The sequence below is a fragment of the Vulpes vulpes genome, chromosome 7 (genome assembly GCF_048418805.1).
Source record: "Vulpes vulpes isolate BD-2025 chromosome 7, VulVul3, whole genome shotgun sequence".
Taxonomy (NCBI): Eukaryota; Metazoa; Chordata; class Mammalia; order Carnivora; family Canidae; genus Vulpes; species Vulpes vulpes.
Genome location: NC_132786.1, coordinates 109,270,616 through 109,295,977, shown reverse-complemented (window position 1 = coordinate 109,295,977; position 25,362 = coordinate 109,270,616). Strand labels below are relative to the sequence as shown.

Here is a 25,362-nt window from a genome sequence, read left to right as displayed (position 1 = left end):
TGGCCAGATTTGCCGGGCTCTCAGCAGCTCCCGTGCCCTGAGTGCAGACAGCCCCTGTCTCTTGGGCACATAGAGGGGCAGACTTACCAGGAAGCCACTGAGGCTTGAGCTCTGCGGCCATTTCCTTGCATGGGCCTTCCTGAGTGCTGGGGGTGGCTGGGAGCCAAAGAGTGTTCAGGGAGGAGGGAAAGCCAGGCTGCCTCCAGGAAGCATTTCTGGTAAATTGCTAAAGAATTCACAGAAGCAAAGGACCTTGATAGTCAAGATCTTAGGACTTGGATTTACCACTGGGATCAACTCTCCCCACCTCTGATGTCCTCCTCTCATGCATTTCTGTCAAACTCCTGTCTCTCAACCTGCCTTTACCTACATCACCACTGCTATTTGCAGCCCCCTGCTGGTAACCGATGGGTCAGGCTGTGGTTCTAGAACTCCAAGAGCAGTCTGGACTTGACGATACCCACCCTGGCGGGGGGGGGGGGCGGTTCAGACACTTTCCCCTAAGGGGGTCCCAGAACCCATGACCAGCCCAGAGGAGCTACCCTGACAGCTGCTACTAGTTGCAGAAGCTTGTATGCAGCAGTCATTCGACCCCCAGCTGCCAGGATCGTAGCACCAGGTGAGCAGTTGGTCCTTAGCTGTACAAAACGGTCAAAAGACTAGGACTTTTTGTAACAGGAGGTCCTAGAAAACCTCATGGCAAATGTGAATTCTTCCAAGATGCAGGCACAGGTGAGCATGGGCTCTCGGGGCTTTGATACCACACGACAAGCTGACTCGCCTAGAAGTCACCTGGAACAGCAGGGATGATTTGGGCCTGATGAGCCTCAGTCAACAGTTTCTGTTTCCCTGCAGCCTGTTAAGGCATTTGGTGCACAAGGGAGCTGACATTCTCAGGACAGGACCTGGGGCTGGAGACAACCGGATGCACTGAAACGCTGCAGGCCCAAGGTCAAGCTGGGCCTGATGGAAGCCGGCTCTAATAGCTCCGGCCTCCTAGCCTAGGCTGTGCTATAAACAGACCAGAAAAGGGATCCAGAGTACAGAGAAGTTCCTTCTGTGATTAGAAAAAAGATAAAACAAAGATGCCTTCACACGTAATTAATGAGGACCCAACTGCTAGTGCAATAATAATAATAATAATAATAATAATAATATTACATAAGAATAATAAACTGTTCCTACAAATTACATGGTCAAACCAACATCTTAGATTTTCTCCTGTCACTTCACCAGCTCTCAAATGTCAAGGATGATTGGCATCTTCTCCTTATACTGTATAACCACTAGGGATAGCATGTTAAGGTGATAATGCAGCTGCTTAAAAAGCAGAAGCCGAGTGTGCTGGAACACAGCCACCCCGCCCCATCCCTCATGCTGGAACACCCCTACTGCAGCATCTGAAGTCCTCACCCTGTCACCTCTTAAGCCACGACACTTATACCCTCAGGTTACTGGGTAGCTGCCCTTCCCTTCGACTGCACCATTGATTCCCCAAGCAGAGAGGACTTGATAACAGAAAACTCTGCCCTTGGGGAGGTGGGCTGCCAATTGAGAGAACTCTCTGGTGCCAGCCAAGGGGAAGACTGGGGTCCAGAATGCAGCCCAGCTTGCTGTGCCTGTTGTGTGCATTCAGCTGTAGTGACTTTCTGGTCTTCGCAAGAGTTTGTAACCTTGTGTACCTTCAGTTTGGCAGAAGGCATGGCAGCCTTGCACCATCGGGCTTGGCGTCTCACAAAGTTCATTCATTTACCCACTTACTCACTCACTGGTATTTCTTGAGCATCTATAGCATGCTAAACTATGCCAGGTACAGGGTGTGAGTGTTGCAAAGTCAGATGCAATCTCTGTGTTTATGGGCCTCTGCTCAAGAGCAAGGAGGCCATGGTCAGCCAGTGTCACAAGTGGACGATCATGGAAGATAAGGACCCTGACAGAAAAGAACATGGGGCTTAGAGAACCTGTGAGTAATGGCCAAGCCTGACCTGATGAAAGAGGTGAGGCAGGGCTTCCCTGGGGAAGTGTCATTTTGCTGAGCTCTGAAGGCTGAGCGGGGCTTCACTGGATGTCACACAGCCCTGGGGTCGGGGGCGGGTGGGAGGGAAGAGTGAGGAGCATCCCTGGCAGTGGCAGGACGCTGGGGCAGAGGGAACACCGCAAGTGTCAGGAGGCCAATGCCCCCGGAGCTAGGAGGGTGGAGGGAGCAGTCCCGGGCTCTAGATCTTTGCCTTTATTCTAAGCCAGGAGAAGATACTAAGGAGAGGTCTAATATGGTCAGATTTGTGTTTTGATAAAGGTCACTCTGGCTACAGAGTAGAGAATGCATAATCAGGACGCTGGAGTGGAATGCGAAGACAAACATAATCCACTCACCTCCCTAAAGCATAGGACCTGCTACCCATCATCAAATTTTGGGTGTTGGGAAGTTGAACATTTATTAATGCTTTTATTCAAAAATTAATCTCTGCAGAGAGGGCAGGGGAAAAGTCACTAAAAGGAACCATTCACATATTGCACTTCTGTCTGGATCACTGAAAAATCTCCCTCTTTAACTCTCTATCGTCCAGACCCTGCTTGTAGGGGGCTTTTCAGGACAGTTTCATACTATACAATGAGCACTGGGCTAGGAGTTCAGAGACCTGAATTCCCACCTTGGCCTCTCCTCCACATCAATTTCCCTGCCTACTTAGCTTTCTTATAATGGCTTTTGGGATCTGCTAAGATGATAGAGGAAAAAAGAGCAAATAAATGCAAGGGCTCCCAGCATGCTGTTCCTTTTACGAAGGGCATTATATAAGTAGCGTTTCATAAATTTTAAATATAGTTTATTATATGATTTGGTTGATAAATACCAAAGTATATATTGTTCTTCTGAAGCTCTCAATAAGGACAAGACGATCTGTCGTTTGCTGTTTTATTCAACCCTGAAAGTTCACATTTTTTGGCATCAGGAAGAGTGACATTGGTTAGGATGAGCACAATGGTGTTCCATTTTCTGTTTCTTCTTCTCAGGGGGGTGGGCTCATCTTGCTGGCAGGACCTGCTACTCTAAGTTAGGAAACACCTACCCTTTTCTTCTTGCAAAAGGTAAGCTGATACCTGTGATGTTTCGAGGGCAGAGATCCTTTCAACTGTGAACACATTTATCTATGAAGAGTCTTCTGCTTGATTTGGTGGGTCAGGGACTATGGTGGCCCCAGGGCTCTGACACCTCCATACAGATGATACCTTAAAGCCGGTTCGAAGCAGCCCTGTGTCCAGGAGAGTGGGGGTGGGTGGGTGGGTGGGGGGAATAGTCTCAGCTCATTGGTTTCCTATGTATTCATTCTCTGTCTTAGGGAGTTTTTTGGGTTTTTTTGTTTGTTTGTTTTGTTTTGTCTTAGGGAGTTCTTGAGTAACATTTTCACACTTAGCAATCACAAGGGGCAAGGGAGCTTCATTTCCACAAGATGACAGAGATTCTGAAAATCCATCGTGGAACTAAGCCTCTCATTCTCCGCTAGGAAAAATACATGCTTGAATTTCAAAGGAAACACTGAGTTTATGGTTCTTTATGGTTCTATCCTCCTCCTTCAGCACCAGCTTCTTTCTGCCTCTTCTAGTGATAATTAAACATGAGAAGTCGGCTGTGTGATCTCAGGCGACAGCTTTTAAAGAGGGTCTGGATTTAAAGAAAGAGACCAGTCCTGCGTGGGGCTTTGGAACGAGAGCTAAGCGTCTCACATCTGGTGCCTTCTCATGTCAGGTAGCCTGGGGTCGGTAGATGCCTGCAGAAGAAACAAATGGCCAACTGGTTTGCCGGGTCTCTTGGGATGCCTTTAATTTGGGCTACCATGTAATGGTTTTATTTTCTTAATTCTATTATGTCGCGGGGGGGGGGGGGGGGAGTTATTCACAGTGTACCGGGAACTATTTTAGTCAGAATGTTTCCTCGTTATTAAGCCTCTACTTTACCTGCCCAGAAAAGGGTCATGTGGGTCAAGAAAAGTAAGGAAGATTAGACTTTAATCCAAATCAATCCAGTGATGACCAGGGTTGGTTGCAAGTTTGGTTGGCTTTACCCTCGTTATTTAGTGAATGCTCCTTTCCAGCTGGGACTGTTACAAAGGCCATTCCCAGAAAGAGGAGGACTAGTCTTGCAGTTAGGGCTGCAGAAGCCATGGCATCTCCTTATTGGAGGTTCTTCTTCAGGTGCTGGGATTAAATTCTATACAATTGCTGCCCATGTAATACCCCAGCAGTGGGGACTTGGCGATAGAAAAGGTATAGTCCATGCTCTGAAAATGTCTTAAAAATATCTTGTGTTACACATCACTTATAAAGCCCTTTGCCGTACATTATCTCATTTAATTCTCAAACCATTAAGAAAGCCAAATAGGAATTATTATTTTCATTTTCAAGATAAAGAAACAGAGAGCTTCTGGGAATTGCTCAGTGTCGCACAGCTGGGGTTGGAAGCCAAGGCTTTTGTCTCTACAATGGCCAGTCTATTCTCCACATGCCCAGAAATCAGAAATGGGTTGCGCTTTCCCAGACTGGCCATTAAGTTTATTGAATATATCCTACAGCCACAGCTGCAGGACACACCATGCTTATCAGCAAATCTGATAGCATAAGACTCCATCTGTGTTTTTCTAGCGAGAATCATTTGGTAAAAATTACTGCCGGTGGTGATATAATCCTATTATATACATTAATTGCTTCCAGCTTCTTAAAGAATTTATGGTGGCCTGTTGCACCACTTATGCCTAAAACAAGAGCCTGGCCACATCTTATTCGCTTCCCCCGCACCCCCCCCCAACACTATGATTGAGGCCATCAGAAGTGAAAGGGGAGCCCTGGGATCAAAGAGGCAAGAAATCATTAGGAATATCAAGTGTGGGTCTTCTCTAGGGGCTCTAAACCCAAATGTGAAGACTGGCCAGGAAAGTCAGCAGGTGACATACTCCAGGTGGGGCAGAGGATGAACTGGAGAATGTGTGCTCCTTCTAAAAGGACACCTACTGCCCAGCATCAGCTGATAGTTGTCATGCTTCCAATCAAACCCAAGGTTGTCAGATCTTGAGGTGTTTTTCTAAGAGAATCTGGAAATCGAGAATCTTACACAAATTCTTCTGATTGAATTGTTACATATTAATGGCTGATTCAGACATTTTTAAGCCTATGTGGGTCAAAACCAAACCAAACAAATCAATCAATCCTGTGATCCTCTTTTGCAACCTCTTCTCATTATATTTGTAAGTAAATAATTTTTAGAAGAAATGCACCAGGATATAAAGATCTGGTTAGAAGCATTTTTATTACCAGCAGTGTCCTACATCTTTCCCACATTTGTGAGAAAGACAGCCTCTTGGAGCCAGGGTGTATACAGAGCTTTGAAATTACCACTTTCAGGCAAGATCTGTTTGAATATCCACCTTTCTTTTTTTGAACAACAATTTTTGCCTTTCCCCATGTCCAGGATCTGGTGATAAGGCCCTCCTGCAAAGGCTTCCCATGGCATCCACAGATAGCAGGCTGGGGTAGGTGTTACATAGAGGTTCTTGCTCAGTAGCAAACTCTGCATCTTTCCTTCCCATCCAAGAAAGCATATGAGGGTCTAAGTAAGTGAGAATGCTGAAAATATAGGAGTGGCCTTCCACTGGCCTTAATTTTTTAAGAAGTAAATTCATCTCAAACAATATCCTACCTATCATTAGTAATGGTTCACCTGTGACACAGCTCACAGATTTCAGGACAACATGGTTAAGAGATGTTTTAAAAAATGAAAACAAATAGGATATAATTGTAAGCGTCTCAGTAGACCAGCACTCCTTATCTCTGGTATTTTCAGCCAAGGCATGGTTGGTTGGGTTGACTCCTCCAGTTCATTCACCTTTATGGTATCAGTAACAAGGGCCTTAGAAATGTCACCAGAGACACATGCTCTTGAGGAAAGATAAAGAGATAAAAGACCATGTTCTCCAAAGCAATCAGTGAGTCTGTACCCAAACATTCTCACCTCCTTAAATGGCAACAGGGAGTTCCCACTTGAACTGCTGTTTGGATGATGTGAAGTCAAGTCCTGCCCACCAGCATAAACCAAGAAAAATAGCACTTCCATGCTGTTCTTTGCTCCATAGATTGATCCAGAAGATGCAGAAGCTGCGCACTAGAGCTTTCCCTGTTACCTCCTAATTTAGAATGATCTGTTTCCTTTCCACTGCATTAGAAAATGACAACTCAAGGGGCGGGAATAGAAACCAGATTCAAGAAAGAGGGAAGAGACAAGGAGGTGACTGGCAATCTGATATAGTATGCCTCTTGGGGGAAAGGTGTCTGGATCTCAAAGGCAGACTATCACAAAATGAGAGCAGAAGCAAGTCTATTTTTTTTCTAGGTCACCACAGGGAACCAATCTAACCTATTTACAGGTGGTCTCAGGGGAACTCTCTTTAAATAGCTATCTTGTCACCATCCTTTTCGTCATCTTCCATGATCACCTTGGGTCCTTCATCCCTGAGCAGTGTCACACCTGCAAAACAAAGCACCAATCTGCAATTAAGTGCCTCTAATTAAAATATTAGACAACCTTTCTGTGTAGACACAGCACACAGGGGCATGGCAACCCAGAAACCCTTTAGCATCTGAAGAGCCAAGAGTTAAAGGTGCTAACTGAGTGAGGGAGTGTGATGCCTTTGGCCCTCCCAGAGGAGCTGGGACTCAATGAGGCAGCATTCTGGTGACCAGAAGCCCCTCAACCTAGGAGTCAGAGGCAAATTTTACCCCTGGTTTACAGTCTGTGTTTAAGCTTATAGCACAGGAGGATGAAAACAAACAGGTTTGGGAGTCCACTTGTTGTGGACCTCTTATTCTGCTACTCCCTCAGTCTGTGTTGGGCCAATTAACACTTTCACACCTGAATTTTCCTGGATATAAAATGAGCATGCTGGTTTTGTGCCAATTGAAGGAGAAGCGCAGACAGTGTTGAGTGAAGCATCACCCTGTGAGCACCAAGTCCCTTCCCGTTCCTTTCACATTTGCTAGTTCAGTTCTTTGAAAACAAGGGTCACTCATATGTGGAATATAAGAAAATAGTGAAAGGGACCATAAGGGAAGGGGGAAAACTGAGTGGGGAAAAATTAGAGAGGGAGACAAACCATGAGAGACTCCTAACTCTGGAAAACAAACAGAAGGGGAGGTGGGTGGGGGGATGAGGTGACTGGGTGATGGGCACTAAGAAGGGCACACAATGAGATGAGCACTGGGTATTATACTATATATTGGCAAATTGAATTTAAATACAATGAAATAAAATAATTAAAAAATTAAGAAAAGAATAGGTCAGTAGCATGAAACCAAAATTAAATACATTTTACTAACATCTGGGGGAAATACTGAGCTGAGGCTCTGAACATGCCATTCCTGAATGTCAGTACTGGTAGGTGATAAAGTTTACATTGTTCAGAGGAAAAGGAGAAATTTAAGAAAGTGCTGTGAGTTTTAATAAAGTTTTGTGGTTGCAATTTAAAAAAGTTGTTTTTTATTTTGAGATGATTCTTTTTTTTTCTTCTTTGGGGGGTTAAAATATCATTTCTTTTCTGAAATTTTAGGAGCATCAGGTGTTTTTTTGTTTGTTTGTTTGTTTTTTTAGCATCCTTACTACACAGAATTCAAAGTTGCTATCCCTATGTTGGGCTCCAATATATTTTGCTTTTTAAAAGTTTGCTGGTTGTTGAACTTTAGAAGACTGAGTACAATATTCTGGACTGATCAGCCCAGTTAAGACCATCCAAGGAGGTCTAGGTGGTTCTGCTCATCCTGTCAATTGTAAAGTAGGGTCATTATAATAAAAAGATAAAGGAAGCTATGGTTCAAGGCCGGTCCTCCATGATTTCTGTCCATCCACTTCAGCCAACCACCACTGCCTTACATCGCCCCCACCGTCTCATAATTAGAGACCTTTCAGTTCATTAAGCATTTCATAAAGATCTAAACATGAGGGTAGAAAGCTGTGCACCACAAGAGGCCTTTCTACAACACTGGACTCCGTTCAACAGCAGCAAATTAATGAAAACTATGTGTTGATCTTAATGACTATTCATTTGATTCAGTTCCTAGTTTGTTCATATGGGTTTTTTTTTTAACCAATTAGCAGATATTTATTGGAGGAGAAAAACAATTTCAAGAGTCTGGTTGAAAATGAGGATTTTGCATAAATCACTTATGAAACACAGTGGGAGATATTTTTTCTTCTACCAGCTGCAAAGAGGTTTGGATTTTCATTTGGAAAGAAGGTTAGCATGGGAAGAGAACAGAGAGTTAACTATGCTAAGCCCCCAAACTTACTATCCTAATTTTCTTTGATATCTTTTCACATTAAGCCAAAATTTGAGTTGATTCAAAGTAGGCAAGAGCATTTAAATTCCCAGATCCCAGTCAACTTTCTGATTATTTGGGGTATCCTTGAAACCCAGTTAGATAAGCATCTGGGTCAAAAAAAAAAAAAGTTCTGGGATTTCAGGGAAGGGACGATCCTGTTTAGCCATCAAGGTCAACCCTTCCCAAAGTAGGCTAGGCTTTCCACAGGGACGTGGGAGATCTTCAAGTAGAAAGTGAACTAATATTTATATTAGTAGAATTAAGCATTATTTTTAGCATCTTACAATGAAGAATACATGTGGTAGCTCATGAAAATCCTGATTTCATGGCTGTGACTGTGCAGGGTGAAGCTGAAATCGGTAGCATGTATGTCATCACTGTATTTTTACTCTTGATAGTTCAAATCGTCAACTTTGTTCCTTTGAAGATGAATGAGGTTTGATAAACATGGGTAGTTTAAAATATTTTTTTTAATTTTTTTTATTTATTTATGATAGTCACAGAGAGAGAGAGAGAGAGGCAGAGACACAGGCAGAGGGAGAAGCAGGCTCCATGCACCGGGAGCCCAATGTGGGATTCGATCCCGGGTCTCCAGGATCGCGCCCTGGGCCAAAGGCAGGCGCCAAACCGCTGCGCCACCCAGGGATCCCAAACATGGGTAGTTTAACCCAGTCTTGATCCTCTGTTCTCCTGTGGGAAACAGAGACGTGTCATTGAAGGAATGAGGTCTAGAGCCAGAAAGTTTTGCCTTAACTTGGTGGTCATTTACTTTGAGCAAGTCACTTAACCTGTCTGAGCTTCAGTTTATTCATCTGCGAAACTGGAGGAAAAAGAAATCCTATCTCCCTCAGGGAGTGATGCTGCCGGGTAGATTTAGACCAACATTCGTTTATGCTTCAAGCACACTTTTACGTGAACCTCCATTAAAGCACATATCACATTGTAGGAATCATTGGGTAATATATCCACCTCCCCTACCAAACCTTGAGGTTCTTAAAGGGTATTCTATGATCTATCACAGGGTGTGGGGTACAGTAGGGATTTAGAAAATGTCCGTTTCTACCTTTCCACTCTCTGTGTAGGAGAGTTTATGGAACTTGGCTGTTTGTTAGAACCAGGTATGTTTTTAAGGCCAAAGCTGTCAGTCCCAAGTCTCTAAGGGTCAACCAATTAGACTTGCAGCAAGCTGTTTTAGGCCATGATCCCATTCAGAGCTGGTCACCTGCATTAAAGATGTATGCCTCTGATCTAAGGGAGCCGAGGCTAAGACACCACCTGTCTTGGTAAGCCACATGAGAGAGAACACTCTTCCCAGCAGAATAGAAGCGGTGTCACTTTAAAAGGACATAACAGTCCCCTTTCTACAAGTACATTATTGAGCTTTGATCTCCAAATATTCATAGTTTATGGGCCAATTATCCAAGAGGCTTTGCTTCAGTGCTTCTGGCCTCATTATTCTTTACTTTCCTTGGCTCCCTTTGCCACAGACCTTAACTAAAGACTTCTTTTTCTTTTAAGCAAGTCTAGGCTACTCAGATCTCACTAATCACAACCCGGTACACCCTGCCATGTAGTCACCAAGATGGGGGGCCCTGGAAAATGTGGGCCAAGTTGGGAACAAACCTTGGGTTGGCAAGGAAGCCAGAGATGACTCCTCACTGAGGAGCTGTCTGGCAGTTGGAACTTGTCAAATAAGCTCATTAACCTAGGGGAATGAAGGTAGTTAGCAAGAGGTTTAGAAGAGAGAGATAATCCTTGTCCAGTCTTCAGTTGCCAAGGGCTAATGAGAGGAGATGTCTCCAGAGTGCATTTGTCTGTGAGTTCCTCTCAACACCCTTATTAGAACCAATATGAGTCTCTCTGAACATCTGCCGAAGGCTCTATCCTTATCAGCTTAACTAGCATTTCGATTACTGCCAAATCTTTAGATACTAAAAGGCTCTTCAAAAATAAAGTGCTCCAGCTAATATGCTAATAAAAGCTAGACTCATAGAACAACATCTATAATTGCAAATATAACACAGAGATTTGCTGATTCAAAGAATTCCATAATGTGATTAGAGTCCACGGATATACAGCCTCTCTCTCCAGCTCTGTGTACTTCACCTTGTTTGAGAAACATTTTTTTTCATTCAGCTGGGAAGCTGATCTCTGAAGATAGAGATATTGTGATGCAGGCAGCATCTGTTGCCAGATAAATAGAGCTCAACATTTTAGGAAGTACCCTGAATCAGTAGATTTATAGAGAGAGGTAAAACATTGCAGCTAGGAAGATTCTCACCTTTAGAAATGGTTTAATTCATCTCAAGGAACATAAGGTTGAGAGGAATGGAGGGGAACTAACATTTATTGAAGACTTTCAAAAATCCAGGATCTGTGCTAAGTGCTTTACGTGCTTTATTTAATTATGTTAACAATCCTGGGAGACAGATTTTTCGGTCTTCCTTTCAGAGATGGATGAAATGAAGGAGGCTCTTTTGTTTGTGCTAGTTGCCCAGGGTCACAAAGCTAGAATGAGCAAAACCAGAGATTAAGCTTAGACCTTTCTGACTCCAAAGTCCATCTTCAATGCTGTGTGCTAAGGTGACTCTCTGTCCATACATATTTTTGTTTTACGAAGTCTTCCCCTAGGAGGACTTCAATAAAAACAAATACAAGAATGGGTAAGAAACGGGGTCTCCTAATGAAGAACTTGGAACTGCAGAATTGTGATTGCCAAATAGAATATCAAATCCATAGATATTTATTGAGCATTGCTATATAGAAAGGACTGGACTAGCTAACATCAGCAACATAGAGCAACCGCCGACCAGTTCTCGTGAATTCATCAAATGTAAGTCAATGTAAAGAACAGCTGTAGCTGTTCTTGGAAACAAGAGCCATAAAATACTATACTGAAAGAGATGACAAAGTTTGGTATTGGCCTGCCCATGTCTACTACAGAGTTAGTTCAGAATAGAAAAGGTTCATTTTGGACCTAGAGGAGTCTTTTAGCAGAGACTTTGAGCTGACTGTCTTGAAAGGTGACTGGAAGACTGGTGTCTTGAAAGGTGACTGGAGGCAGAGCTTGGGGGAAACGTGTGATGGGTTGGAGGATCAGTGCAGTAGGGATGCTTGTAGCTCACGAACAGCATGTTTGAGGCAGTTCAGATCCTGCCAGTTGGTCCTCGATCTATTTCTCCAGAGAAGTCCCTCCTCATGCTCCAGTCCTCCTTGCTTGGCTCTGCCCCACAGAAATCAGTAGCCCTTGTCTGCTGCACCTGACTGCCTATTCATGATGTCTTCTTCTGAGGCTTCTTTCCATTTTTTCTTTATTAAATAAAACAATGGGGAAACACAGTTCTATAACGACAAAATCTCATCTCCTCCCAAAGTGTCCCTTCTGGATTACCCTAGTGCTGCAAGTCCCAACTATACCACAGTACGGTAAAAAGTTGCCCACAGGTGAGACAGCCCTGGATTCAAGCCCCAGCTCTATGACATCATGGGGTTTAATCTTGAGCATAGTTTGGTCCATTTATCTGTCCACCTAATCACCCCGTTATCAATCCATCAAGCAGCCAAGCAGCTATCCATCCATCAATGCCTGCCATCCACAGAAGACTTTAAGTGACTTACATTCTTTCAGTGTCTTTATCTATATAGGGAATTAATAGCTACTTTCTTGTGCTATTCAGCTGATTTTAAAAAATCTGTGAGACTTACCAAACTCAGTACCTAATATTTAGTAGGCTCTCCATAAACATTAGTACATTTTCTTCCCTGCCACTCCCCTCCAAATATCTATATAAAACACACACACACACACACACACACACACACACACACACACACCCCACACACATACTCAGTCTTATTATAGTTTAATAATGACCATATACTTCTTATTCCCTAATATCCACATAAAATTCTCAGGAATAAGACTATGTTCACATACTGGCTGCTGTAAAGCCTTGTGCACAGATTTCAGCAAGATTTTTGGGTTTAATTTGACACATGTTAAGATAGCTTTCATTAAGATGATACTTTCAGGATCAAAAAATATAAAATCTTGCCATTTGCAATTGTGGATGTAACTAGAAGGTATTATGCTAAGTGAAATAAGTCAGAGAAAGACAATTATCATATGATCTCACTCATATGTGGAATTTAAGAAACAAAACAGAAAATCATAGGGGAAGACAGGGAAAAATAAAACAAGATGAAATCAGACAGGGAGATAAACCATAAGAGACTCTTAATCATAAGAAATGAATTGAGGGTTGCTGGAGGGGAGGTGGTGGAGGATATGGGGTAACTGGGTGACGGATATTAAGTAGAGCATGTGATGTAATGAGCACTGGATGTTACATAAGACTGATGAATTACTGACCTCTACCTCTGAAACTAATAATACATTATATGTTAATTAATTGAATTTAAATTTAAAAATAAACATTTTTATTATGGGAATTTTCAAAATAGAAGTACATAATTAATAATTATTAACATTTTATCAGTTTTGTTTTACCTAGTTTATTTTTCATTTTGTAAAGCAAATTCCCTATAACACGTCTGTATGTATCTCTAACACTAAAAGCTTTTTTTTTTTTAAAAAAGATTTTATTTATTTATTCATGATAGTCACAGAGAGAGAGAGAGAGGCAGAGACACAGGCAGAGCGAGAAGCAGGCTCCATGCAGGGAGCCCGACGTGGGATTCGATCCTGGGTCTCCAAGATCGCGCCCTGGGCCAAAGGCAGGCGCCAAACTGCTGCGCCACCCAGGGATTCCCCCACTAAAAGCTTTTTAAAACCATAACTAAACTGTCATTATCATACCTGACAAAATTAACAATAAATACTCAATTTCATCTGAAAAAAAAGGTGATATTTTCATAGATCATGTCTATAGTTTGTTACTAAAGTTAGCTCTCACTATTTCTGCATCTCCCTTTCTCTCCCTCTCCCTCTCTCTCTTGTTTTGAAGACTTGGTCAGTATATCCAGCCAGGTGTCTTGGGAGAATCAGCCATCAGTTGTAGGGTGCATGATCCATAGAAGGCTGGGGAAGAGGGTATTCCAGCTCTTTTCAAGGACCCACTGACATTTCTATTTCATTGGCTCAGTGAATCTGACCAGTTCTGCTGAAGCATGAGTAATGCTTTGAACCTCCCCAGCTCCAAGTCAGCCCTGGGGGAGCTGCCAGTGAAGGTAAGCCTGAAAGGCAGCATAAATGCTGCTCCCCCCACAGAGCGCTTCTGTGTGACACAGATTGCTGGGCCAGGACAGAGGCCATGCCCGTGGCACCTCCAGATGGTAAGGCTCTTGACCTGTTCCCATCACCCCCTGCAAATACCTTGCACCAGCTCTTTTACCTGCTGCAAAGGGGGACACGTGCAGGGCAGGTGTGTCTTTTCTCCTTGGTTTTTTCTGGTCCAGGTCAGAGTTATGAAGAGCTGGACTCATTTTGCCCTTTGGGTGTATCTCTTGAATGTCGTAGCTTTTAATTAAATGTTCTGAAAGCACACCTGCATGGTTAGGGGAACAGAGGGAGAAACAGGGTCAAATACATACATCCTAATACATAAGGTCTATGCATTCATGTTTGCACATATACCTAGTGATGGTAATCAATGTATCTTTCAGACTTATTTTAAGAAAAGCTTTTTTATATTAGGAATTAGTATCTATTGAAGTGACACAAAGGGTTTTACAGGCCTGATTTTATTTTAGCCTTACAAAGCCCCGAGGAATTTAATATTACGACCACCATCACATATCTGAGGAAAGTGAGGCAAAGAAATGTGCCCACGGTAACACAGCTCGCAGGGGTCAGAGCCAGGAAGCGAGCCCAGGTCTGTCCACCTCTGGGGTCCATCCTTCTTAGGGCAATGGATCATTTGCTGCTCTGCAAGCCACATGCTACGGTCTTCGGTGACTTGCCACCTTCTCACCTCTCTCCCATGTGAAATTTCTCTCCAACGTTTAGCAACTCTCTGCAAACAATCTCCTCAATCCAACTGTCCACGATTCACTGCCCAGGCTGAGCTCCCAGGGTCCTTCTGTAAGGACCTCATTACAGCCTTCTTGCTCACTGCATATTTCAGCCATTTACGTGCTTCCATTATTTCTCATAAAACTGAAAGCTCTTTCCCAGAAAGCTCAGTGTTCTCTTTGTTTTGTATCCCTTCAAGTGGGCTGTGAGTGGAGAGGACACTAAATAAATGGCCCAGAGGGAAGGAGAAAAGGAAATAAGAACAAATAAAACGTTGGGGAAATGAGAGAGTCCCACATCACGCCCAAAGTTGTTATAGGGACACATTAGCTGTTCCCTAAACCATTTTGCTTTTCTGCTGGACACACAGCTGGGCTACCCTTCTCAGCCTCCCTTGCTGTCAGGTGAGGTTTGTGATGGAAGGAAGTGATATGTGTCACTTCTGGGCCTGCCAGTTTTCCATTCTGTTCTTCCCGCCATCCCCCGCCCTGCCCCTGTGCCCCTCATCCCCATGCCTGCTGGATGCTGATGCTCATGGTGACTTTGAAATCCAGGTGCTGGTGATGTCCAGATTGCCATCAGCCAGAGTCCCTCTAATTACTGTTTGGAGAAGAACCGGCCTCCTCAACTCACACTAGTGATGACTTAAAAAAACCTTGTGTTGTGCCACTAATAATTTGGAATTCATTTGTTATAGCAGCTGACCTTATTGTAATGAAGACAGATGAAGGACTAGTACCCGTGATTTAAAAACACCCACATATTTAAGGAAAAAGTTGTAAGACCAATGTGATCTAGTGGCAATGGTTCCCCTTTACAGACATGCAAACTGACCTCATTGCCCTTTACCTGGTATGAAAGGTGGGATGTGCAGTGCTGGTGTATCTTTCCTCCTCGGTTTCTTTTGCTCTGACTCAACATTCAGGGCAACCTGTACATTTTTCCCCTTTCTTGGCTTCTTATTGAGATCACAGTCTTTAATGAGCTGGTCGGAAAGGTCATCTGATTTTGATAGGATGCAAAGAAAAAAAAGATAACATGAGTAAAGGAACTGGGTGGTTTTCAACTACTTGCAGAAGCCATTTGGTCTGAAAAAAGAAAAATATTTATATATTTTGGCTTAGTCTACAGAGGACTTTAGTAGTCTTGCACAAATACATATAATAAAACAGAAAACTAGAATAGTCTGTAAAATTTCAAATAAAGAAAGCTCAAATGGACAGATAATCAAAATGAAGAACTTTAAAATATAGTTAGGCAAGGCACAGAGCGGGTTTGAGTTAAATTTCTGATAGAACAGATTCTCTGTGCTAAATGCTCTTTCTTAATTTCTTTTGATCAAGGTTTCGTCTCTTGAAGACTCCATGGGCCAGTAGGGGACCTAGAATGCTCTTCAGTCTTGTAGTAACAAATTCTTCACCCTCCTTCATGTCTGGGGCCTGCTGGGTCATGCTGACCATGCACATTTGCCTTCAGCAGTGGTGTCTTCATTCACTTCCCCACTGCCGTTGCAATTCTCCTATTTGCTCATCCTCACCCCAGATCCTCTTGTCTTCTTACTCAGCTCTTTACCTTTCTCAGTCCCTGGAGCTTGTAAAGCTGGAATTCTACATCATGTCCATCAGCTGTCAGTGTGTGTGATGAATCCAATCTGATCATTCCTCGCCCACGAACAATGTGCTTTTGCTGCTGATGTGCTTATCTGAGCTTCTCTGTGGTTGTTCTAGACAATGACATTTGCTTGTTCTATAATGGCTTGTCTCCTGCTTTTGACAGAGCCTTCTTGGAGATTATTATATTCTTTTGATATTTTTATTCTTAGTAGCCTCTACCTCCAATAAATGCATATTGAATGGATTTAAGTGGAGTAGACTGATCTGAGTTCAGTTGATGATGTTATCACTTGTTAGTTCTGAAAACTTGGGCCTTAATTTCTAGAAAAATTAATATTGCTTCAACTTTTAAGGTGGAGATAATATTAAACCAGTGTGTGTGTGTGTGTGTGTGTGTGTGTGTGTGTCTGTGTGTATGACAGAGAGAGAGAGGACTAAATTTGTTAATATTGGAAAAGCAGTTGTTTCATTTGATGTATTTCAGATCCTCAAAAGAATGTTCGCTCTGGTCATTGCTCAGCCCCTAACCTCCTATGAGGTCTAAAGAAAAGCCCACCTTCCTGACCCATATCATAAGTCTTTCCCAGTCCTTGGTGTCCTTTCTCATTTTCAAGATATCCACAGGATTTTTGCTCATGTAACACCTTTTTCTGCATATGTCTTTCTGCCTTCTTTGATGGCAGATATCTTGTGTTTTATCTCCTTACAGAAATTAATAAATATCTGTTGAATGTATGCTTGAATGAATGAACTCAAACATGTTATGGGTAAGGAAATAGTCTGTTAGGGTTCAAAGAAGCCACAAAAAATGGAGTTATCTATCTTCTCTGGAAACTCACTAAGGCCTGGCTACAGTCTGGTACATCTACAACTGTGAATGGATTTTCAGAAATTCAGAAATTAAATGGATCTTTTCAGCCCTTTTTCCTTCCTTCCTTCCTTCCTTCCTTCCTTCCTTCCTTCCTTCCTTCCTTCCTTCCCTCCTTCCTTCCTTCTTCTCTCTCTCTCTCTCTCTCTTTTTTAGATTTATTTATTTTAGAGAGAGAGAGTGCACGAGTGATGAGGAGCAGAGGGAGAGAATCTTCAAGCAGACTCCCTACTGAGTGAGGAGTCTGATGTGGGGCTCGATCGCAGGACTCCCAAGATCATAACCTGAGCTGAAATTAAGAGTCAGGTGCTTAACCAACTGAGCCACCCGGGTGTCCCTCTCTCTGTTTCTTTTTTATAAAAATATCTGGGTCAGTGTCTTTAAAATGTGGAGGTTTAAATGTGCCAAACATGTTCACTTCAGTTTTGTGGGTCTAGCTATATCCTGTGTCACTCATAATGTATTTATTCAGCAAACATTGATGAAGCTCCTCCTCGATGCCAGGCCTTAAACGAGATTCTAGGACTAAAAAGACAAATGAATGGTTCTTCCTTTCAAGTTGCTAGGGTCTATTGAGCTTTATATCTGGACGGTCCTTTGTTTATATACTCAGTATGCATGAGAAACCTACCATTAGAAATACTTAGCAACCATACATTATTATGCCTGCATCCTCCAAAGATCACAATACACAATCAAAAAATCAAATAGCACCATTCCTTTCAGCCATATGTAATAGAAATACATATTTCCTTTCACCTAAAGGATTTGAATAATTCAACCCAATCATTTCAATTTAATAAGCATCTATTGAGATCATACTATATGTAAGGTACTTAATCATATGCTTTTAAGTGTACAGATACAAAAAAAAGAGGTGAGGGGAAATTCCTTGAATATTGCTTATATACTAGATGATTTCATATCCTTCTAGTGTGTGGGAATAATGAACCCTTTCTCTGGTTCATCAATGCTTGTGTTTTCTAGTTGTCAAATATTCATAGCACACCCTAAATAAATTATCTTGTTTAGTTTTCACATTAAGCTCACAAGGAAGTATACTATTATCCCCAATTTGCAGATGAGGAAACTGAGATTTAGAAGGCAAGATGAAAGGCTAAAGGTCACATTACTGGCAGGTTATGGCATCAGGAGTAAGCCCAGGCTTTTGGGACTATGTTTCTTTTTTACTATTATTATTTTTCACTTAAAATTTTTTTATTTAAATTCAAGTTAGTTAACATATACTGTATTATTAGTTTCAGGGCTAGAATTTAGTGATTCATTGGTTGCATAGAACACCCAGTGCTTATCTCATCACATACCCTTCTTTTTTTTTTTTAAATATTTTATTTACTTATTCGAAAGAGAGAGGCAGAGAGAGAAGCAGAGAGAGAAGCAGGCTCCACACAGGGAGCCTGACATGGGATTTGATCCTGGGTCTCCCGGATCAGGCCCTGGGCCAAAGGCGGCGCTAAACCACTGAACCACCCGGGCTGCCCTTACATGGCCTTTTTAATGTTCATCATCCAGTTACCCCATACCCCTATGTTTTTCAATGCTTGACTGAAAATGAAATTTAAAAAATTTGTTGTCACGCATCACAGTTAATTTCCCCCTATATCACACTTACCACAGACATTTGTTGAATGAATGAATATCACTCAGACTGGGCGCTGCCCAGCTGTGGGATCTCTGGAAGTATAGGCTGGGTAGGGACCAGTCATGGGTCACCATTTCACCCTAAGATCCAATTCAGTGCACAGTACAGAGAGCAAGACATTTGCTTCAATTTTGACTTTTACTTTAATTGCACTTTTTCCCACTTTTGGAGAAATCTTGAACATAAACTATCTTGATGGCAATTGGGGAGAGGGGAGAGGAGGGGGGAGTCATAACCAAGCAAGACATAAACAAAGGCTATGAATATGCAAAAGGCCCATCCATCAAAAGTCTGAGTGTCTCATTTTTAGAAATGGGTAGAGGCAGAAATGTTTCTGGTATTTTCATTACAAAGGTTATGCAAAAAGTCAGTTCTGGAAAGGAAACAGATTGACAATAAAGCAGAAAAAGGCTATTTAAAATTCTGTCTTGATAGGCAAAGAGAGATATTTGAAATATTTTATTGGCACTGCACATGGGGTTTAAGTGTGCCGGCAAATATTGGAAACAAGCTCTGCTGACACATTCCATTTATTGCCTCAAAAATGCTCTGCCTGGGACTCTGTCAGACCCCCCAAAAAAGGACAATGCCTTTTCTCTCTTTTTTTAACCCTAATGAACCTCTCTCCAGTGCTTCAGCTAATATTTACAAGGCAGACCCTGCAAAGCCATGCTATTTGCCTGTCCATCTGTTGTTGGCTGTCACCAGAAGGTACAAACGATCAGGTTTCAGGGAGCCTCCTTCTGACTTGCCTGCAAACCGAATGGCAAGAGAATGACAGAGACATCTCCTTTCTGACTTCCACTACTGACATTCACCCTGGAGCATTTACCTAAGGGGTCACAATGAGGGTCTAGCTTGTCCAGTCTGTCTTCTGAGAGCTCCAATGGCTGCATTTGCTCAGTGGACATCATCGAAGGAGGTATTTCTTCCCCAGCACTACAGGAATATAGGAACAGGACCATTAGTATGTCTTCTGTTCATTTGTTCACGTTTTAAATAAGCATATTTATTGAGCACTTACTATTGCATTCCCAATTTAATCCTATTTTTCAAATCTGCCTCTTGTACTTACCTACTAGGAACTCTAACTTAAGATTAAGTTAAAATAAATGAAACACACACATACACACAGATTTATTGGTAATCATCATGCATCAAATATTCAATATTTATCCTCTTTCAGAAACGCCGTGGGAGTTTCAGAATGAATACTTGTCAATTCTGAATTAGATATGAGTTAGCTGAGAATTAAAAAAAAAAATGTTGATTAAATCTTGTCTATATTTTATGTTGAGTTCTGTGAAATAGGATTATCATGCCTACTTTGCAGACGAAGAAACCGAGGATCAGAAAATACAATTAATTAATGTAGTCACATAATTATTAAATAGCCAAGATCCAAGTTATTAAATAGCCTGGATCCAAATCCAGTTCTGAAGACTCATTAGACACCCAAGACTCTCCAACAGTGATTCTTTTGAATCCAAATTGAACCAAGCTTCTGGCTCTCTATTGCATGTAATATACAAGTGTATACATTACATGCTATAAAATAGCTATAAAATATAGGATATAGTATACAAATATATAATATAAAATAACTACAAGATATAGCATGTAATATATAAATGTATAATATAAAATAACTCTAATGAGCTTTCCTCTCTATCCATATTCTAGGTTGTAGAGATGTTGGTAGGAAAAACTCTAGCTCTTGAAATGGATCCCTATTATTTTCTCCCTAGAGATTTCTGACATTAGAGCAAATCTGTTTCCCCTTCTCTCATTTTTCCTAAACCACAAATCCATTGAACTTCTCAGAGCTATTAGTTGTAGTCATTGTCCAGGAGGAGTGGAAATCCAGAATGGACATGTGTCAGGTCTGAATGAGAAACGCATTAGTTGAGATTTATAGAATCCGATTCTGTTTCTTTTAGTTTATTACTCATGTCTTATCATTGTAAGAATGCTTAGAGAGGAATAAGATTAAAATGACCCAAACTGATCCTCTTTTCTTGAAATTCCTGGATCACTGGCATGTGGATGAACACAAAGGTGGGTTGTGTTAACATTTCAGGCTCGTAGACTTAGTCGTCTTCTGAAGAATAAGCCAGTTTTCTCCGGGTAGGCTGGAGGGCCTCTCCCCCTACGAGCTGGATGACTGCATAGCAAATGGAGCTATTAACAGATTACTTGAGCCCGGCTTTTAGTGTCACCCAGCAGACTGATTATACTGAATGACTTTAGCAGAAATCAATTCTGACCATTGTTTTAGTTTTTGTATTGGGACTGCCAACTCCCCAGGACCATAAGGAAGTATGCTGTTCACCTGGGTGGCTAACCTCGGCCTGCTTGAGTGGAGAAGAAAGCTTTGGGACTCCCAGACGGGATGACTGGGCTCAGCGCGGAGGTCTAGAGGCAAAGTTACAGCCTCAAGTAGGGCCTGTGCACCTACTTAACCGATCTTCCACCTTTTTGGGTAGAAAGTCGTGGGCTCTGTCATTGACTTGATGCTGGAGGACCTAGTCAAGAAATACTCATTTTCCAGGAGGAGAACTGAAGCTCAAAGAGATTGAAGTGACCTACTATTAGTTGCACACGTAGAGTCAGTGTGATCATTTGAACTCAGGCCTCCTGCCTTCTGCTTTAGGTCCTGCCTGGCAATGGGCCCCCTCTCCTTTCCTCCAACAGCAGTAAGCTGTTCTTTGTACTTGGATCATATGGGCTGCTCCTGTGCTCAATCGCGGGTTATTTAATTTGAATCTAAGCTTTCAGGTTCCAATGGATCTAGATAAAATCTCAGCTCTCTAACTAAAAAGCTGTATGACTTTGATGAAGTAGCTACATCGTCATGGTGGAGTGAGGTAATTGGAGCCCAAGTATGATATAATCATATTTGCCCTTTCTGCCTACAAGCTATAGCTGTTATGATAGGATGAGCAAAAGCTAGAATCTTTGTGGTGCACCCACAGATGGACACCCAGGAATGTAGGTCCCTGTCTGTCCCCCTATCCTATTCTTACCTTCCCTTTTCTTATCTGTAACATAATAGTATGTACCTGACAGAGTTACCATAAAGGTTAAACAGAACAGCTCCCTTCTTCGCACGTTGCAGGTACTGAGTACATGGCAGTCATTGTTCTGTAACATTAGTGTTACCATAGCATGTGACTTGGTGAATGAAGACCTGCTTGTATAACCAAAAAGTACCAAAAAAAAAAAAATCAAATCTTTCATTTTCATCCAGATGCTGAGCCACAGGAGGGCCAGGCTTCATCTGAACAAAACGGCTTTCAGAGTCCTGGACTTGAGAGAGGGAAGCCTGCCCTTGGCAAGTGAATTGTGCAAGTGTGGAAGTCCCTGGACAAGGCGAGGAGACGTGCTTCTTTCCCAAGATAGCCCCTTCGTGTCCACAGGGGGGAAACAACACTATTTTCAACCAGTGTGACTGCAAGAATGCTGGTGATGGACTGGCAAGCCTCGGTTGGCTACAGGGCTGAGAGATGGTTTGCAGATTTGGGATTTTTATAGCACAAAAATACTCTGTGCTGGCAGGGTCACGTTTTGCCCAGGGGATTAAAAGATACTTATATCGTAGATGATGTCACTAAGGTCTCCTGGGCAGAAAAGCTGCACACAAAGAAAGGAACAAATACTCTAGGAGAGAGAGGTCTGGTTTAGCATCACCTTATTAGTAACTGTCCTCTTACCTGCGTGTTGAATGTTAGTATAAGATAATTGGGTCTCCCTATCCCCTCCCCATTCCTCTCCTCAGTAAGAAGAGGTGCTCTTTAAGAGTGAGCCACTGTAAGACACCAGCCAGTCTAATTCTTGAGCTAAGAAGTGGAATATTTCCACCTATGATTCCTGACCTTATCCATGCTTTCTTTTCCTTAATTCAGCCTCCCCACCCCAAGCCCTGGCCAGGGGACCCTGCCCTCCCTCGTCTTGCTGCCCTGGAAGTTTTCATCATCTCCCAGAACAACTTGCTGTAATTTGGGAACTTCTGAAGCTTTCGTACCCAAAGACCTGGTCCCTTGGGTCTTCAGATTCCACCCAGGAGGCTGGGGACTGTCAAGGTGCCTTGTGGGTATTACATAAACTGTTCTCTCCTGCAAAGGTTTGCGACCCTTTAACATTCGTTCTCTTGCTGTTTCCTAGGTGTTCAGTGTAGTCTCTGAATTTTAACACTCACAGAGTGATGGTTTGGATGATATCAGGCTGCCTACCCTCACCTGAGAAGCCTGGAGCCACAGGAGCCGTGGAAATCGGGACATTTGTCCTCCGTGACACCCTTCAGAGGGGACGCAGGAATCACCACAATCGCACGCACTACTTCCATAGCGAAAATCTGAACGCTTGCACCAAATGATGTGATTAAAGACCACACCAAGACTCATCTCCTCTCAGCTCAGGTCTTGCTACCGAACAAATTTATGTTGAACTTAACCACAACAACAAACTTCTGGTTTTCAGAATTTTTTCAGATTTCTCCATTAGAGAGTAAAGGCTGGTGGATCTGTACTAACTTTCTCAATGTTTGAGAGCGTGAGGGTGGCTTGGTGTAGCACGTACAAGAAGGAAACCAACGATGTGGTTTCAGGGGTCTGAGGTTTTCAGGAGCCTGATACTAAACTCTGGCAATTTCCTCTTGCTAATTTTTACTTTTCACAAGGGACAAGTCTTTTTTCCCCCCACAGAGAGACACTTGCAAATGGAAATACCACTGAGGGAGGAGATCTATTAACTGACATCACACAGTACACAAGGTCAGCTGTGCATTTAATGATAAGAGTCACTTTCTCTTTTGAGAACAGGAACCGGGAGATCAGGGGCCTGGGAAGGACCTCCACCACTTTGTGGAAGGACAGACCAGCCAAGGCAGGCTGCTGAAGCCGAGGGGAGAGCCGCCTCCACCAGCGCAGTGCCAGCTCCTCCTTTAGGGCAGTTATACCAGTTCCTCAGCTAAATAACATTGGTCAGTTCAGTCTGAGGTCAGAAGTGGGTCTGGCCACTTTGTCCTTTCTCTTAATACCCAGTAGGATTCTTGGTTGGATGTTAGAATATGAAGTTTAACTCAAGGTCACTGACTGCAAGCATTTGGTGCAATATGGGGTGGAAGAAGCAAATGTTTGGTTACTTGCACCACTCCCTAGCTGAGCGAACTTGGGAAAGTGGTACGTCCTCCTGGAAACTTAGTTTCCACATCTGTAAAATGGGCTGATGGTGGCTCTTCTCCAGGATTGAAAGTATTCACGATACAGTGTGTGTAAAGCTTCCAACCCAGATTGCTGCGCATGCTGGTACTTGAAGAAGTGTAGGTTGCTTTGTTTGTTTTCGCTGCCCTCCCCTTGGGTTTACAAAGTGTATATCTCAACTGAACCACTGGAACCAGCTCCTTGCCCCATCTCTGGCTTTCTCTGAAGCTAATAATGAGATTAGAGCAATCCAAGTTACAAGCCAAGGGCAGGACACCCTTTTCCAAGTCTGGGGAACATGGTGCTACTGACTCTCAGGAGCGAGCTGACACTTCGCCTAGTCATGATGAAATTCTAAAAAACTCTAAAGAATTTCCCCAAAGTAATCATCTCTGGATTTACTTGATGGAATAAAAAGTGAGAAGGTTATGTCCACAGCTCAATGTGGCGTCTGATTATGTAAAATTCATATCCTTTGTCACATTTCGTTCTAACTAGAGGATTTAATTCAGGTCAAAAAGTACTACGGTGTAAAATCAAGTTTGTTCATTAAAAGACTAAATTTGCAGTATTCCTCGAGGAGTGACTCTTAATTGAAGTAGGGCATGGAAAGGTTTCTTTGGTAAGCCCACTCTCCCCAGCCTTAGAAGATAAGCCTCCCACACTGTGCGGATATGCGGATACACCGCCTTTCTTCTCGAAATTTAGTAACCTAATTTTCGAGAGCTGTGATTTTCACAAAATCCAGGACTCTACTTCCCTTAGAAAACATGTCTTGAAGGTGACGACTTTTCCTGCTCCCCACCTCGCCCCAGTTTAGCCTGGCTCCACAAAACACACCCTTGCCCCGGCACCCCCTCCCCTGCCCTTGCTTCACCAGCGGCAGACCTCTTTGTCCCAGCAACCATAGAGAAGCTGTAACTTATTGGAAATTTGCTTTTCTTGCCACAAAAGTTTTTGGAGTAAAAATCTGAAGCACTTACCTATCAGTGCAGGTGCCGGGATAAGGCGAGAGATGGGGAGGGCAAGCCTCCTCCCTGAAGCTGGGCCGGCTTCTCTGCAGCAGTGGCTGCTGCCCGGCTCCAGCTCCTCTTATCAAGGGACCAGCTGCCTCTGTTGCCATGGGGATGCTCCGTTTCACAGGCGCCAGGGCAAGGGGGATGGAGAGGGAAGGAGGACTGATCTAGCTGCTGCTCCCGACTGCAACAATTGTCTATTTCGAAAACACAATACGGAATTGTGCTTTGAGTACCTCGTGTGCAAGGCTGAAGAGATCAGACAAGCCAGCTAGACCCTTCAATCCCTCAAACAACCCTATGCAGTAGGGGTTTTTTTGTTGTTGTTGTTTTTTGGCCTGACTGCAAATACGGAAGGTGAGGCACAGATTACGTGACTTGCCCAAAAGACACCACAGCTAATTTTAACCCTCAAATCTACTTGAGATTAAATTCAAAACACTTTCACTCACCACCTGGGCCTCTCAGAGTGGTATCAGGGTGAGAAGAATAGCAATCACTGGCATTTACTTGAGGCTTCCCATGAGCGAGGCACCCTTCTTTACACCTACTGACTCATTTCATCTTCGTAACACTCTGGCCAGAGAAGAGGCTGTCATCATCCGCATTTCACTGATGGGGGGCCGACTTGATTAATCTCTGCGTAAGACCTCACTGTTTAGAAAG

General features: G+C 42.9%; 1 protein-coding gene across 1 annotated transcript; it reads right to left on the bottom strand.

Moving 5' to 3' along the window:
- Positions 1 to 5,280: 5,280 nt before the first annotated feature.
- Positions 5,281 to 25,102, bottom strand: PPP1R17 (protein phosphatase 1 regulatory subunit 17). Its single transcript, XM_026019123.2, has 5 exons — positions 24,664 to 25,102; positions 19,312 to 19,418; positions 15,185 to 15,337; positions 13,716 to 13,868; positions 5,281 to 6,514 (listed from the first exon to the last, which is right to left on the bottom strand). Exons 1-5 carry the CDS (start codon positions 24,801 to 24,803, stop codon positions 6,435 to 6,437), a joined length of 633 nt encoding a protein of 210 aa, XP_025874908.1. The 5' UTR covers positions 24,804 to 25,102; the 3' UTR covers positions 5,281 to 6,434.
- Positions 25,103 to 25,362: the final 260 nt, after the last annotated feature.